Genomic DNA, 17,548 nt, shown 5'->3' with positions numbered 1-17,548 from the left:
ACATTATTTTGCAATACACCTGCAGTCTAACCGGAGCCTGTCAGGGCCTTTCCTCTTCCCATTTGGCTGCCCCCACAAAAAAGCCCAAACAGCTGTGAGGGACTATGAGCTGTTCACTTGGGACTGGCTTTGTTTGAACTGGCTTGTGAGTTGCATAGGGAAGCTTTGAATGAAGGGGGTCTAGTGCTGCAATGGTTGTGAGTTCAAGTCTCCCCCGAAGTCCTGCTTTCCAGTAACAAAAGGGCTTCATCCGCCTCCCTTGTCAAATCTAGAGTTGAAGCCCAGAGAACAAAAAAGAAGTGAGGAATTGAAAATTCCCAAGTTGCTTATAACCTCCTCTCCAGAGTGCAAGTCAGACTCCTCACACCTACACTCCTCTCTCCCCTGCCTGCCCTGTGGAGATACAGCCCTGCTCTGCAGCTCTAGAACCCCTGAGGTGAGGGGATCCCAACACGGAAACAAGAGCAGCTTCTGTAGCAAATGCTGTGATGGTCGCAGGTCCCTCCCATGGCGTCACTGGTCAGAATCCTGCCAGCTGCTCGCATTGGTGGTACTGGTACAATAAAGAGTTCCCCACATACCGCACACTCTCAGGCATTGTGTTGCTCACTGCTTTACCTCTTGCCCATGAGTTTGGCCCTTGCAGTTGCCACCCTTGCTCCCCTGGCGCTAACTGGAAGGAGGCCCAGGGCCAGGCTGAAAAGTCAGGGGGAGCAGGAGAGAGGGGGATTGCAGGCTGGAGCCCAGCACGAATTTCCTCCTCTGGGCAATTGGAGCAGGGTGCAACTAGTGCTGGCAGCTCCCAGAGGAGGCTTCAAAGCCACAGATCCCCAAGGGTGGGGTGAGAGGAGGTGAGGACTATGCTTAGCCTTGCCCCACAGACAGCAAAAAAGACCATCTCCACCACTCTGCTCCCTAGCTGAACACCAACCAAAGGTGTCCCGGAATAGCTACTCCGCATCTATGAAATGTGCCCTTTACTTGAAAGGTGTCAGGGATGTCTGGCAATAGCCCAGTATTTGCACACTTCCTGAAACAACCTACTTTGAAATTAACTCAGAATGGCTACGTCTACACGTGAAGCCTACTTCGAAGTAGCCTATTTCGATGTGGAGACATCGAAATAGGCTATTTCGATGAATAACGTCTACACGTCCTCCAGGGCTGGCAACGTCGATGTTCAACATCGACGTTGCGCAGCACCACATCGAAATAGGCACTGCGAGGGAACGTCTGCACGCCACAGTAGCACACATCGAAATAAGGGTGCCAGGCACAGCTGCAGACAAGGTCACAGGGCGGACTCAACAGCAAGTCGCTCCCTTAAAGGGCCCGTCCCAGACACAGTTGCACTAAACAGCACAAGATACACAGAGCCGACGAGTTGCAGACCCTGTGCATGCAGCATGAATCCCCCGCTGCAGCAGCAGCAGCAGCCAGAAGCCCTGGGCTAAGGGCTGCTGCACACGGTGACCATAGAGCCCCCGCACGGGCTGGAGAGACAGCGTCTCTCAACCCCCCAGCTGATGGCCGCCATGGAGGACCCCACAATTTCGATGTTGCGGGACGCGCAACGACTACACAGTCCCTACTTCGACGTTGAACGTCGAAGTCGGGCGCTATTCCCATCCTCTCATGGGGTTAGCGGCTTCGACGTCTCGCCGCCTAACGTTGATGTTAACATCGAAATAGCACCCAACGCGTGTAGCCGTGACGGGCGCTATTTTGAAGTTAGTGCTGCTACTTCGAAGTAGCGGGCACGTGTAGACATGGCTAATAGGAGACACAATTCAGGTAGTGCAAATTACGTCAGAGTTTGAGTTTAGGGCACAACGTAAACATAACTTGCCATAACATGCCAGTGCCAATGCCAAGAAAGCTAGCAAACCCACCCCTCAGCTGTCAGCTGGAGACACAGGGAAACTGACAGTTGATACTGATGTGAGGAATTTTTCCGTAAAGACCTGCTCATTCAGAGTCTATCAAACATATCACATCCAGCCACATGGTATCGGGAAGAAGGGGCCTCGGGAAGAAGGACTTCCTCCTGGAAGACCCCCCAGGGGCCGCGCTTCTAAACAGCGTTTTGGAGTCTGGAAGAAGGGTCTCCCGGACTCCGAATCATGTGACCACATGCTAATGAGGTGTGCGGAATTTGCATCCGCACCTCATTAGCATATTTTGGGCCATGTATTACCATGCCACTTTCAAAGAAAGTGGCCTGTGTAGGAACGGCTTTTGGATAGAGCTTCAGGAGGGTTGAGGTTCCATTTCGAATAATGCCCCACCCCATTCATTTCAGTGCTGCACACTAAATCACAAAACGCAATGGTTAAATCCCCCACCCTGGCCAAACATTGACATCCATAGACTTGAGCCCCGGCCTCTTGCATTCAGAGAGTCTCTGCCCTGGTGCTGGGTTACACAAGAAGCACATTAGCTGCTTGTCTGAAAGACGTGTCCGGGGTCAGCTGTCTTCAGTGACCTACTAGGTAAGGTGTCTGGTTTCATTTCAGCCAGTTCAGAGCTGGAGTCCCCTTGTAGTGGGATGGCTTAAAGACTTTGTTCTGAGCGTCTCAGAGAAATGGTCTGGCTTCAGCTGATCTTCAGGAAGGAGCCACTGGTTGGTTGTGACCCTTAGCTGCTCCCACTGGACTCCTACTCCTACTGCTCTCCACTTGCCAAAGAAAGAGGGTGGTTGATGCAGGCTGATGTGTGGAGCGGTTCCCCTCTTCCAAATGGGCCCCTGTCTCTTCTCTGAGCCTCTTGAATGGCAGCAGTGAGAGCGCTGCTGGAGACAGGCCTGGCTCTCCTACCATCTCCTGACACTGATCGCAGCATGGTACCAGTATAACTGTATGTTGGAGAGTGGGAGTCCTTAGGTCACTGTTTGCTGTGCAAGGGATGGGAAGAAAACCAGTCAGAGACTTTGTAGCTGTCTGCAGGCCAGGTGTGGGCATGGTCCTCCCTTCCTCCTGCCTGGGCTTCAATTCCTCTCTGGCTTTGAAGTCTCTCCTTAGACCTGTCAGCACCAGCACCTCCCTGTTCCAGGAAGAGGGACAGTGACTGGGCGGCAGCCTGGGGAACATCCTCCCTGCCATTTTCCCTGAATTTGCAGTTTGACCCTGCTCCAGGCCGAGAGAGTGCCAAGCTACGCAGCCAAGGGCAGACTGGGTCAGGAGCCTGGCCTCTTTCAGCTCACCGCCACGCAAAGCTGCCTAGAGTCCCAGGAGCCTCTATCGTGCAGTCCCTCCACAGCCGCTCCCCCTTCTGCGAGGGAAAAGGGGGTGAGGAAGCATGCTTCCTTCAGGACGCTTGAGGCAGCAGGAGGCCTTCATCTCTCATACTTGCGCTTGACTTCTGGGCAGGCAGCCACACCCCTTCAGGGCCTAGGCCAATGCTTAACAATCTGTGTCCCATTGGTTGGGGTTCCACACGCATCCCAGCAGTCCTTCTCTTTATTGTTCACCACGTGCAGGATGGACAGCTTGCACCGCTTTCTGGTAGCCCACTGTTCCTTCCTCCTGCTCTTAGGAAAGCCCCGTGCATGAAAAGCAAGGCCAGGTACAGCGAGATGTGCATTCCTTGCGCACCACACCGAGAGCGGTGTGCTCCCTCCGCAGCCATTCGAGGGGCTGCTGTGATTCAATGGGTACATCCCAAAAATCCTCAGGAGGCAAGCGCATGTAGGAACCATAGCCTATGATAGGAGACCATGTGGTTTCAAATCCTCTTGCAGCCCACTTAGATGAAGGAGGGCCGCTCATGCGTCTGGTTCGCTAGCCTTGGTTGCCCAACGGTGGGGCTAGCATCTTGGCCTCCTATGGGTCTCAGCCTGAATCAGAAAAGTGTGATACAGAGGGCTAGCAGAGAACAGCTTTGATCCATTGACCTCCGGGTTATGGGCCCAGCACACTTCTGCTGCACCTCTCTGCTCAGGTGAAATAATGAGACCCAGCATGTGGTCTGGTGAGTATCCTGCACTGAAGCTGACAGGAAGGCCAGCATTCTGTTAGGTGGTGTCTCTGTGGTGCAAGGGTCAGTGCGTGCAGCTGTTAACCGAAAGAATGGTGGCTCGAGCCCATCTGGAGACAGTGATGTTAAGATTGTGCTCCTTTGAGCTCCCACCTAACTGCGACAGCCCTCCTTTTGATGCCACAAGCTTTCCCTCTTGGCTTCTTACCCGCAAGAGCATGCTGTGCTAGTCCTTTGCAATGTAAACTCCAACGGTTTCTTCAAACAAAAGAGCAGGAGAAAAGGTTGACATTCACATGGTTAGAGCCATCAAATGACAGACCCCAATTGCAAAGATTTGGCTGAAGGCTTGTAGAACAGATAGAGTAAACTGCCAGCTGGCTAAAACAGGTCTCTGGCCTCCTCCTCCTCTCTTAGCGTGGCTCAGAAGGCCTTTTGGGCTCACTTCCCAGCAGAGAGCTTCCACAAGAGAGCAGCTGGAATGAAGACCAAAGGGGAGGCACCCACAGGGCCTTCCCTCCAGCTCTCCAGCTCGTGTGGAGGGAATCGCCTCATTTGCCTTCTGTGAAACTGCATTCCAAGAAGTTTGTCACATGAACAAGTCACCCGTCCACACATGACACAGTCCTTTGAAGGTAGCAGCTGTTGCTCACACGCTCATCTCAACATTCGCAGCAACAGCCCCACCAGCCTACCACATCCTTCTGCCTCCCAACCCTCCACTTTCACTGGGTGATTTGGGGTAGATGGGTGGCAAGACTTCAGGGTCATAAAATCAACCCATTGGCAACAAGACAAGAGCCCGGCCATAATCATCTTCTACCAGTCCAGCCAAGTGCTTTGCTTTTCAGGGAAGCGAGAGAAGAACCAGCTGAGACTCTTTGGTGCACTGATTACCACGCGGCCTTGCTTGAAAGTGTTCCCAAGTTAAAATCAGGAAGAAACACAATATCTCCTTTCTCTCCTGGCCTGTGTTGCTGCTTTCTATGGCTGGCCTGTGACCCAGCATTCCCTGCCCTTGTGAGTGCCTGCAAGCAGCCAGCCTGCAGGACCCCACAATGAGACAGGGAACACTTTCGTATTTAATGAAACCAAACCAAACCAAAAACACCAGCCAGCAGCCTTGGCCAGGTAGCCTGTCATCTCCTCCCTGGCTGCTATGGGCAGAAGTGCAAACAGGGAAAGGAAACAGGCTGAGTGTCCGGCGGGGAGCAAACTAGAGCCCTCATGGGAGGAGACTCCAGCATGCACAGGGGAGTGGCTGGCAGCCGTTGGGAAGAGCCTTTGACCACTTCCTTCACCCTGGGACTGAGAAGGACTCAGGCCCTCCACGCAGCCTAGCCAGTCCTCCCCCACTGGCCAGAAATGATGTTGATCACAAGGTTCTCAAGTTCGCTCCATTGCATTGACCCCATGCCCCAAATTCTTGCTGCCCAAGTGCACCCCATGAGAGGCAGGCTCTCCAGCCCATGTGGCAGATGAAGGCTTCAAAATCACTATGTCAATCTGAGGTAGGGACTTCCTAGTGGACCTGAGCCAGGTGAGGTTTGGACATCCCTGGACCCAGCCTCCCAAAGCTCAGAGCTACCTGCCCTAAGCCTGCACTGCACAGCACTCCTCACACAGGAAGGAGCAGCAGGATCACTCTCCCAAGGGTACCAGCCCTCCACAGCAGCTCCATTGGCTTTCTCTGCTTCTCATGTCCTTGCCAGGTCTTCTGGCCTCAAGGACCCACTCTTTAGGAAGTGGGGAAGTCAGAAATAGGAATCCAGCACCTCAGCCAAATGTGCACAGCCACACTTTAGCAGAGACTCTTGTGGCACCCTAGAGAGCCCATTCAGCCCAGGTCAGGTGCCTCTGGCTATGTCTATATTTCAATCTTAGGCTGAATACTTTCAGGTCAATTTTGCAGTGCCTGATTTTAGTGAGAGGGAGGCCAACTTTGGAGAAGAGAGAGACATTTGCAGTCTGACAACACTGAGATATTGGGAAAGAGGAAAACCAACAGTGGGAGAATACAGATTCTAGCCTCACCTGCAAGGGGAGCTAGTACCTCCTGAGCTAACCCCCCACATATGCAAGCACTTTGAGGCACCAGCCAGGGAAAGTGAAGGCTCCAGAATTTTAAAGGGAACCGTGTCAGATGTGTGTGGTGGGAGGGGAATATGTCTATTTGGGGAAAGAGTCTTGAGTCCTGGATCCCAGCCACATGCATTGGCACACAGAGCAATGACCTCTGCAGGAGGTGTGTCATGGGGATAAGAGTTACCCCCCACCCAAAAAGCACCACACCTCAGAAGAGAAAAACCTGTATGACGTAACCCAACCACACACCCAGCTCAGCAGCCCCAGCTGCCCTTCCCCAAACTCCCAGTGAGGTCCAGCCTACAGTGAGCAGCCCTCTCTTGCCCTGGCTGGACACCTACAGACAATGTTCCCTCCAACCTTTTCCATTCATGTGTGGAATAAATTTTATATACTCTGAAATATGCACCAATGAGTACCCCCAATGGAAACAAAAGCCTAGGGAGTGAGCGCTCTGCTAATCAGCTGAGTGACATTGGAATCTCTCCTGAGCCGTTGAACAAGCCCACAGCTGATGGGGAACAGGGCCTCAGACATAGGCCCCCACCCAGCCCTGCCCCGATTTGGTTTTGGGATGCACTGAGTGAGGGAGCAAACTGCCCCTGAGCTCAGCTCACACTGGAGGCAGCTGGACAGCTTTAGCAGAACACAGTGCCAGGTGGGGGATAGATGGTACATTTGGGGAAGGGGTCCTGAGTCCACCATCCCAGCCCTGCACTTTGTTCATGGCCCTGACTTCCTCTTCCAAATCCAGCCTCCTGGTCAGAGCTGTTCCCATTCCCTCCAGGGGGAGGGGAGACATTCAAGGTGCTCTCTTGTGCCATTGCACATGGCTACACATAGAGAGCCCCAAATCCCCCCTGCCTGCTGGAAGCCAGGTTGTTGTCTGAACTCTGCAACCAGTCATTGTACCTGAATGTATTTCCCCTTCCACCAGCACAGCCATCCCTGGGTTCTTCCGTGCTTCTCAGCAGCAGCTGGGGAAAAGTCTCTTCCGGGTATATTTCCTACTCCAATGCAAGCCTCACAGAGGGACTGGCCCCATCCCGGTCTGGGCATGGCCTTGGTGAGGGGGAGCAGCCCCACGCTACATCTTTATGGAGGCCTGAAGGCAGTCACGGTCTCCCCTGCACTTCCACACACTGCAGCTATGTCAGGGAACCAGCCCAATCAGAGACTGAACTCCAGTCCACCTCATTCATCCACCATCAGGCCCAAACCCCTCTCTTTACAAGCATGTGGATGGAGAAGCACAACCATGATAGAGCCAGAGATTTGCAGCCAACCATCCCAGCACTTCGAGGTCCCACTGAGATTTGAATGCAGATTTCTTAGGAACCTGTGACTCTTGGCAGGCTGGTGCCCTGTGTTCCTTGCTTCCCTGCAGCTGCTTCACTTCCTGCCCCATCTCTGCCACTTTCCTCCTCCAGACATCAGCCCCAGCTCTTCTCGCTGCTGACTCCAACTGGCTGCAGACTTCTCTGAAGATTTCTTCGCATTTCTCTGAAGCCCCCAGAGTGCCGAGCTAGGTCAATAACCATCTGGAGACAAATAATGGAGATGCAGAGACTGGAAAGGTCGGTGGTGATTGTCGAGGAATATCCGGCCGAGGGAGAAGATAATAGCCCTGGCTGTGAATTCACAGAGTAACTGACATCCGCTCTGCACACACATTTACAAAGTGTGCAGACACCATGCAGCTGAATGTGACACATTTGATAGACTCTGAATGATCATCCGCCAAAACATGAGCAAGCTGCAGACTTTTGCAGTTCACAAAACCAACCCTGTTGCATGTACAGCACCATCACATGTAGCTCAGCAAATCTGTGAGAGCAGGTAGGTGAGAGGCCCAGCAGCACAGAGGACACCGAGAACCCACACCTGACTCCCTGCCAGCCCCAACACCTGGGCCTGCCCAGCTTTGCTGGTGTTTGGATCCTGTAAGCGTGTGTTTGCTGCTCCCCTTGACTTTGTGTTGTTCCCTACATTCTTCTCCCTCACCGTGTGGTTTGTGACCTGTTCAGAATGTGAACTTAGCTTCTTGCTTTCGAGCTGTGAAGAGACCTTGGAAATGACCTTGGAAAGGTGAAGTTAGGTGCAGTACTTCTCAGAGCACTGGCTGTGTGTTCCAACCTGGTCCTGGAGCATATCCAGGACACACCTTCTGACAGGGGCTTCTTAGCATGGTAGCAATAGAGAGCCTGGCTCAGTGGTGGAACACTTGACTGCAGATGAAGCTATCCCAGGTGCTCCCATTTGGATGGTTTTCTTAATGGAAATCCATTTTCATCTCTGGCTCCAGTATGTTGAGGGGTTGCACTGGATGCTTGAAATGGATTTAAACACTTAACATTCCCCTCTGCAAATGTACAAACACCGAGCAAACCCGTCCCTCAGCTGCCTCAGTTCCCAGCCTCCGAGGCTCAGGTGTCTGTTCCCATCGATCACACAAAGGTGCAGTGTGATGCACATGCGCAGGGCTCTGCTTGCCATGGGCTGCACTGGGCAGGAGAACCAGACCCACAGCCGGGGGGCTCAGGAGTCTGATGCAGAAATGTCCTTGGTGCAGGCTGACACACCTAGGCCGTGCCACACTCAGCCAGCAGCAGCAGCAGCAGGGCCTGACCCAGGCCCAGGAACAAGCCTGTAGCTCTGAGCAGTAAAAAGTCACCAGACGGGGGCAGAGCTGGGCAGAGGGCCAGGCAGAGCCCTACCAGAGAGAGAGCTGCAGAAGGGACCAATGCAGCAGAGAAAAGCACCCAAAGAGACATAACTGCTGAGTCTCACACATTGGCTCAGAGCTACCTAAGCAAGACACGAGTGAGCCAGGCTGATGCCAGCCCCAGAGCCATGGGTCAGTAATTCGCCCAGGGACTGAAGGGGTGAGAGTTCCTGGGAGTGACTCCTTCTCCCAAAGGCTCATTTATGAGGTGAGCTCTGGGCACCCAGAGAGATCAGACCCCTTGGGGCACAGCCCCTGCAGAGCACAGTTTAGTAAGTGTAAAAATCTACCCCAGAGCCACAGTTTAAACTCCCACTGCCAGAGACAACGACGTCTCCACTGCGGCTGCTCTCCGAAAATGGAGCATCCATCAAAATGCTCCCAAGTGGCAGACTTGTGCCGTTGGCACCACCAGCCCTGTTGCATGTATCTCACCAGCCCACGTCGCTCAGCAAATCTGTGTGACCAGGCAGGTGACAGACGTAGAAACACAGAGGACGCCAAGAACGGTAACAGCAGGTTCCTGCCAGTCACCAGCACCCCTGGACAGAGGCATTTGGAATTCTTACGGTGATGCCACCAGTGACACCCATAAACCCCACCCCCCAGGCTGACCCTGCACAGCCCCCTGGGCATAGTAGAGCCTATTTGTCCATTGCAGCCAGGACATGTAGCAAAGATGAGCTAAAAGGCATCCCAGGACTTGAACCCATCATCAGAGCATGAGGAGACTCACAATAACCGGTTCAGCTCACCAGCCCCTCTGGAAAGGAGCCATGGGCAGCTGCAGAGAGTTTGTGGCCTCTGGAATGAGACGTGCCGGTCAGGACATTGGCTTTTTCCGAGGGTCATTAGCTCCAGGGGTAGAACACTTGCTGAGCAGGTGACTGGGAAAGATTCCTGCTTTTCCAAGGCTATGCCAGGTGTGAGGCTTTGGGGAGGTTCGACTGCGGTTGCTATTTAGGCACACAGAGGTACAGATACTTGAGCGCTCTTTTCTGGGTCTGCTCCCCCTCCTCCAGAGAGGGCGAATGGAACCTTTGCAATTGGCATTTCAAAGAAGATATTTCCAAATCATCCATGCAACTGGCAAAGTACAAACTGAGTAAGTTACTTTGAGACACACCTGCAGTCTAACCATACTCGGTCAGTGTCTTTCCTCTTCCTGTTTTGCTGCCATCCCCAAAAAAGCCATACAGCTGTGGGGGACTATGAGCTGTTGAAACCAGCCTTGGCTGTGATTGAGCTGAGCTCTGAGGCGTACAGAGGGGTTAGCTGCTTGTGTTTCAGTAGTACAAAGGCTTCATGACCAATATTGTGTATGAACCTCCTGAGGTTATCAAGTCAAGCCTCCTCTAGTGCACCAGTTGCTGTTTGAGAAGAAGGGGCTTTTGAAATCCAGGGGATTGTTTGGAAAGTTCCCGTGTTACACTCACGGCGGGCATTCCGAAAGTAGGACTTTCAAAGCGCGTGTGGCTGCCATTATGTTAATGAGGTGCTGCATATTCATGGCAGTGCCTTATTAGAATCTGCCAAAGGGGCTCATTACCACAGCCCCTGTCAAACGAGAGGCTAGTGTGGCCGCAGCACCTGTGAATTCCCATCCAAGGCTATTGTGGCCTCCCTCAGCCGCATATTCCTACACAATCACCACCAAGCTTGCCAATCTTTGCATCTCCATGACTTCTTTCTGGACTGGTACCTGGAAAAGAAAAGAAAAATGATCACTTGGGGGTTCAGAGAAATGTTCCCCTCCAGCCAGTTGGAGCCAGTAGCAACGAGGGTTGGGCGTGATGTCTGGGAAGGGGCGGGGGAGATGGGGCAGGAAGGAGTGCTCAAGGTAAGTGTCTCCCCTGGCATTTTACAGCCCTGAAGCACAAGCCAAAACCAGCTGCCCCAGCATAACAAGGTTCCCCACCCTTACTCTGGCTTATTTATACCTGACCCTGCAGATTTCCAAGACCAGCATCTGATGAAGTGAGTCTGTGCTCACGAAAGCTCAGGCTCCAAACTTTTCTGTTAGTCCATCAGGTGCCACAGGACCGTTCGTTGCTGTTACAGATCCAGACTAACACGGCTTCCCCCTGATACTTGACACTTCTTAGTTAATATTTGAGAAGGAAAAATATCACGAGCATGGAAATTCTTTCCCAGAACAGCCATTCCCATTGCATGGAGCACCAGTGGGAATGACTGGCTTAGAATCAGCACACGGGATCATTTCCGGGGCAGAAGGCAATATGCCGCCTCAATGATAGACCCAACCTGGAAAGCAGCGTATGGAAACTGGAAACACAGAAATGATCCAGGCGCACGGACAGTGCAGACGGAATGCCTGTCCACACTGGAGCTGGGGACATGAGCTGGCTGGCTTATGTCGGTGGACAGCAGCAGCCTGGAGCTGTTTGCTGCCTTTTGACTCTGTGCAGGCGAGAAAGGACAACTTGTTTCCAGCCACAGTGGAGGGTGGGGGGAAAAGAAGAGCTCTGCAAAGACATGGGCCAAGTCATCCCTCCCACCCACCCCATATGCTGTGGCTGGAAGCAGCTCCTGTCCCTTTCCTCCCACACACATTACAGAAATTGCTGCTGGGCACATTCTGATGGGAACCCTGACAGAAATCTGGGGCGGGCGTGTGACCCTGCAGGCTGCGTTCTGCTGGATTCCTACTGAACTTGCTCAAACTTGAGTAATTTTACAGGTGTCCTGTATTCAGCAAATGGAAATATGGTCACTCGAGGGGAAGTGCTGCCTTGGATTGTGGAAGAGACCCCTTGCTGAGAACCCGACCTTGTCTCTTGCAACAGTGTCAGATCTTCTACAACTCTCGGAGGGCTGGGTTCAGGCACCTGACCTATTGTCATTGCCTCTACAAATACACATCTACATCCTCAGCCGTGCACAGCCTTGCCCTCCACTTTGGAGCCAAAATTAACAAGCCATAGAACGCTGCTGCAAAATCCTGGTCTCCATCTGTATAACCTTGCAGTCCTTCACCCATTCCCACTTTCTCCCTCTTTTGCGTACAGCACCACTGACAGCTGTGGAACACGGATCATGGTTGCAGTGACTCCTCGTTCAGGGCACAGTCACTACAGGGGTGTTGCCCTCCAGCACAGTAAGGCAGCCAGAACTTGATTGGCCCTGCACCAAAATGCCAGCAAGTAGTAACGAAACCGACCGACCCACTCACCTGAGAGGAGGAATAACAAATAGACAAATAAGGTCTGGCTTATTCAAACTCTTTCTGTCTAGTTGCCTGATAGCAGCAGAGTTATTTCCCCAGATGTATCATTCCATAAGCCCAGCTGTGGGCAGGCAGGGAACTCAGGGCTCTGACCAGTGCAGCTCTCACTGAGCAGAGGCAGGGAGGGACCATGGCTGGCTTGAATCTCCGCAGCGTTCTGGTGACCGGGGCCAATCGAGGAATCGGCCTGGAACTCGTCAAGCAGCTTCTGGGCAGCTCCAACCCACCGGAGTGGGGCTTTGCCACCTGCCGGGACCCAGCAGGAGATCGAATGCAGGTGAGAACGTGGCGAGGGGGATGGAGTTAGCAGTAGCGAGGGGGAAGCAGAACCTGACCAAGGGGCTTCCAGTGTTGCAGCACTTGGGGCTGAGACCCACCCACTGGAGCAGGCAATGACTGCAGACCCTGCTCCAGCTCGAAGGTGCGGAGCTGCACCCCAAACCCTCTACACCTGGCAGCTCAGGTCCCAGAGCAGTGAGGATGTGGCAGCACTGGCTGAGCCTGGGGCAACTACCCAGGGGCTGTGGACCGGCTCACCCAGCATAGGTGAATAATGACTATAGCACAGCTATACCCAGTCCCACCAGCCTCCAGAGAGCCCAAATCCTGAGTCTGACACCTCCCTTGTCCGCCACTGCCTCAGGCCCTCTGTCTTCTCAGCTCTGCTCCCACACCCAGCCTGGGGAACTGCAGGTTCTGAGTAACTTCTGGGTCATGACACCAGCTCCTTCCACAGCTGACAAAATCCCCAATCACAAGCAGCTCATGAGAGCTTGAGACACTGCCAGCTCCCACCGGCTGGGGGGAACCCCCCTTACCTCCCCTGGGGGAACTGCCCTCCAACCCCTTCCTCCCACTCCCCATTAGTGATGGGGAAGTGATTTGTGTCCCAGACTCCATCGCACTCAGTTAGACTTTGGCATTGGAAATGCTCAGGGGCAATTAGAAGCCTCCTACTGCTGCAGAACCCAGGGCAGGTTGTTGCACAAGGAGGCTTGGTGGAGAAAAGCAATTAAGATATTGACTCGGTGTCAAAGGTCAGTGGGGATCTGGACTCTGCCCAGCCTGGCCCTGGGCGTGGGCCCAATGTCAATAACCATTTACTTCATTCTTTTTCAGGAATTGCACAAGCTGGAGGGCAAACATCCAAACCTGGTGATCATTGCACTGGGTGGGTGCCCGGCCCCAGGCCCAGAGCTGAGGTTCCATCTCCCTGCAGCATGTTCTTCCTGTTCCTAACCCCCTCTGCAGCCCCCCCCCCTCCCGCCAGGTTCACCCAATCCCAGTGAGGAGAACAGGACCAGAGTCAATAATCGCTGAGAGCCCAGTGACACCTTCCCCAGACCCAGAGGAGGCAGGTGTGAGTGGAAATTCTGGCAGGGTTGGTTGGCTCTGGAGAGGCTGGAAAGCCCCAGGACCACCATGTGGCAGGTTGCTCCTGTGAAAATCACATAAGGGCAGCTCTGTCCGGCGTTCCCACTTCCGGGATGGAGCCTTGCACGTCCAGCTGGGGACTTCTCTCACCTACAATGCATCACAAGCAATTCTAAATCATCACTTCCTTTGGCTAAGTGAGATCAATGCCACACGTAGGAACTAATCACTGACTCCAGCACATTTACATTTTCTGGGCTACTCAGATTGTCCAAGGAACTAATAATAATTCTCTCTCTGAACTGGCCTCCCCTCTTGTTGCCCCAGCACACCTCCCACGCCCCAACACCCTTCCCCAACCCCTCTCCCACCTCTGACCCCAAAGTAAGAAGCCCTCTGGCCCAGGGGGCTGTGATCTGGTGGGGGTGACGTTGGAGAGGAGGAATCATGCACTTGACTCCCTGCTCTGTCACTGTAGATGTCAGAGACCCAGCCAGCATCAAGGTGGCGGCAGCCAGAGTTGAGGCACATCTGAAAGGCTCGGGGCTCAATCTGCTGATAAACAACGCTGGGATATTGAAGTTGAGCACGCTGGAGTCAGAGACACCAGAGGACATGGCCCTGGTGTACGCGACCAACGTGACGGGGCCGTTGCTGGTGAGCCAGGTAAGGGCCCTGGCAGAGAGCACATGGCCAGGTGCACCAGGGTTTGATTGTGCTTGGGCCAGGAATCCTCCCTTCCCTGGGTTTGGGTAACCGGATCAATGTGGGGCCTTGGCTGGGAGCACAAAGGCTGCAGGTGCATCATGGGACTTGAACCGCTCGGAAACGAAACCTCACCCCCAGATCCCTGCATGGCCCTGGCTCTGCACACACAGAGCTTCAGTCCTTCACTTTCCAGCACCCAGAGCATCAGTGCAAGGACAGTGTGATGCACACGAGGCCCCAGACACCTCACACGAGAGAGACCTCCGTCTCTCCAACCCCACCTCTGTGTGTGGCCTTAAGAGGCCTCTCTCCCCGTCCCCCCACATGGGGCCCAGCTGGCAGAGGGGCATTTGTGTCCTCCGGGGCTGAAGGTGACTGCAGCACGCAGCCGCGAGATGGTCTCTGGCTGGCTGGGCTGAGGCTCATGGACGCAGGGCCACAGCCAGGAACTAGGGGCTGGGAACCTTGAGGGTAGAAAAATATCCTGACAGATAGTCCCCGGTGGGATGAGCAGCGGGAAGGGGCTATCAGGGCTGTTTCCCTCTTTTACCAAAGGCACCGAGTGCTTGTGAGCATCTGTCTAAAGCCCCTGGGCCCCGTGGGCAGCTCCTGAGGCTCACAAATGGGGGTCTGGGTCTGAGTGGTGGCAGGTGTCTGGGTGAGGGAGGGGCCACTGGTGCCTGCTCTGCCCTGTGCCCTGCCCCGACTTGTCCTCTTCCCCTGATGCCCCACCCACACTGCACCCACACACAGCCCCACTCCCACTTCAGCCCCAGCCTGAGGGAATTTTTGAGTCAGTCGCATGAGGAACTGCCACTAACTCAACAGCCCAAAAAATGAGCTTCCCCGGTGTTCACTGCGAACCCATCTCAGTGCTGGTGCTCAGCAGAGTGATGGCCCCACGTGGGCTCACCCCAGCTGCCATACGAGCTGCACGTGGCAGCGCACAAGGGGCTGGGGGGCAGGACAGGCTCGGAGGGCTCCACGCTGGGTGGGTCTGTCACTGGCCTGTGTGCAGAGACCGAGTCTGGCACAGGCCGGGGAGTCAGGGCTTGTGTGGCCAGAGGCCGGGGGCTTCAGGCACCTGCTGCGGAGCTGGCACAGACCAGTCAGCTTCACGCCAAGGGCAGCTGGTGGGGAGATGCCTCAGAGCAGGGGAGAGAGATTCTTCCAACCCCGGCAGGGCTGTGGGGAGGCTCTGTGCCCTCCCTGGTCCTCATCCTTCCACTCCTCTCCCCACACACCCTGGCTCCTGGCCAAGCCACAAGCTGTAGCCTGGCTGGGCAACTCGAACCATTTACCTGCCCAGGGTAGGCGGGTGGGGGAGCAACATCCAGCCTGAGTCCCTGATCCTGGGGCCTCCTGCCCAGGATATAGGGGGGGTTCCCCACAGGTGTCCACATGACTCTTCCCCTGCCCTGGCTCTGGCTTGCAGCCTGGCCCAGCAAAGACTCACAGCTGAGGAGCTGCAGCTGAGCCATGCTCAGAGCCATGTGGGCAGCTGTGGGGAGCCGCAGACCCCCATCTATCTGCCCTGGATGGGGACTCCGAAGGCGGGAACGTGAGTTGGGGTCATTCTGGGCATGAGCAGGGTCCACAGCTCCCCACACCTGCCTGTGTGGGGCTCCTACTTCTGGCCTGGCCGGGGCTGGGTTTCAGGGGGAAGAGCAGAGACCCACCGCATTCTGGTGGCCTGTCTTACGAGCATGAGGCTGGTTCCTTTTCTCACCTCACGGCTGCTCTGCTCTCCCCTCTGCCCCGGCCTTCCTGCCCTTGCTGAAGCAGGCTGCCCAGGGAAGCCCCCAGACAGGGCTGCGCTGCAGCAAGGTGGCCGTCGTCAACCTGTCCAGCATGGCTGGCTCCATCCAGAATCTCTACCTCTGGCATCTGGGACAAGTCATCTCCTATCGCTGCAGCAAGGTACAGGGCACACCCAGCAGGGCCTGACTGCTGCCTGGGTTTGCTCCTGGCACAAATTCGTGTCACTCGGTGCATTCCCTTTGGTCCTGGTCCTACTGCCACCACTGCAGCCTTCAGCGTTGTGTTGGGCAGGTGTAGGAGTCCTGGGATGCTCAGCCCTTGGCCTAGGGTGGGCGGCAACCAAAAAAGGGTTATAATACCGGCCCAGCCCTCAGTTCGGGGCGGGGCAGCAACACACGGGTTTGAGCACAGGCCCAGCACGGGTCGGCCCTGTCAAGGAGGGGGTAGGGGGTCGCAGGCCCTCCCACTCCACTGCGACCCGGCCCGGGGCCCTGGGGGTCGCTCACACACAACCACGGCAGTGGGGATCCAGGCCGCAACACACTGCCATGGGCTCGGGAGCGTCGTTCCCCGGGCCACTTCCTACCTCTACCTCCACCGGGGGAAGGTCCCAGTCCATCTGGTCAGGGGGTCCCGCGGGGTCGGTTTCCTCCAAATCGTCCACCTTCGGGGGCTCCGGCCAGTCGCCATGTCGATGTCATTGGGATAGTCTGGAGGCGGTAGCATGGGGAGCTCAAGGCGATCCTGGGCCTGGGGGCTGCAGGGGTCTGCCGGGACTCTGGGGCGGGCCGCTCCTGGGGCCTCGTGGTCGCTCACCCTTGCTGGTCTGGCCGCGTCCGGGGCTTCCTCCAAGGCGGGGGATCTCCGTCGGCGTGAAGGTCCTGGCAGGTCTGGGAAGTCCCACTGGGCATCTGGATCCAGGGTTGTTCGGGGCCGCTGGGGGCTTGCTCCTCCAGCTCGGCCGGGCGGCGACAGACCCTCTGCCCCTGGTGCCGGGGAGCTCACGCAGGCGCCTCCTCCCTGCCCGGAGGCCCAGGCTTTAATGGGTCCCGAGCCCTGCCCTTGGCCCTTCTAGCCCTGGGCCCCACCCTCTGAGGGGCGGACCTCTGGTGTTCTGGCTCCGGGCCCGCCCACCAGGGCCTCTGTGCAGCCTCCTCTGCCTCTGAGTCTGCAGGAGGCCATACTGACTCACTACACTCCCCTGCGAAGTCCGTCTCCCGTGCTATGGGGCGGACTCCTCCATCTCCCCCAGGCGGGAAAGGAAGTCGGCATTTGTATGGTCCTTACCTGCCCGATGATGCACGTCGAAGGCGTATGGTTGTAATGCCAAATACCAGCGCATAATTTGGGCGTTGGTATCCTTCATTCGGGACAGCCACTGTAACGGTGCATGGTCCGTAACTAGGGTGAAGGGGGCGCCCAACAGGTAATACCTAAGGGTGTCGCAGGCCCACTTCACCGCCAGGGCCTCCCTTTCTATTACAGCATAGCGCTATTCCCTCGGAAACAGCTTCCGGCTTATAGAGACCACCGGATGGTCTTCTCCGTCAATCTCCTGGGATAGGACAGCCCCCAGGCCTACCCCCGAGGCATCAGTCTGCAGGATGAACGGACGGGCGGAGTCGGGGCTGTAGAGGACGGGTTCCTGCATTAGGCACTGTTTCAGGGTTTGG

The 17,548-nt window shown here is 55.4% G+C and overlaps 1 protein-coding gene across 1 annotated transcript; it reads left to right on the top strand.

The window, feature by feature from the left end:
• Positions 1-12,020: 12,020 nt before the first annotated feature.
• Positions 12,021-16,061, top strand: LOC142015766 (uncharacterized). The gene is made up of 4 exons (XM_074999567.1): positions 12,021-12,309; positions 13,152-13,203; positions 13,885-14,071; positions 15,875-16,061. Exons 1-4 carry the CDS (start codon positions 12,163-12,165, stop codon positions 16,059-16,061), a joined length of 573 nt encoding a protein of 190 aa, XP_074855668.1. The 5' UTR covers positions 12,021-12,162.
• The last annotated feature ends 1,487 nt before the right edge of the window (positions 16,062-17,548 follow it).

Source organism: Carettochelys insculpta, chromosome 7 (genome assembly GCF_033958435.1).
Source record: "Carettochelys insculpta isolate YL-2023 chromosome 7, ASM3395843v1, whole genome shotgun sequence".
NCBI classification, from domain to species: domain Eukaryota; kingdom Metazoa; phylum Chordata; order Testudines; family Carettochelyidae; genus Carettochelys; species Carettochelys insculpta.
The sequence above is the reverse complement of the archived record's forward strand: the minus strand, read 5'-3'. Positions and strand labels throughout refer to the sequence as shown.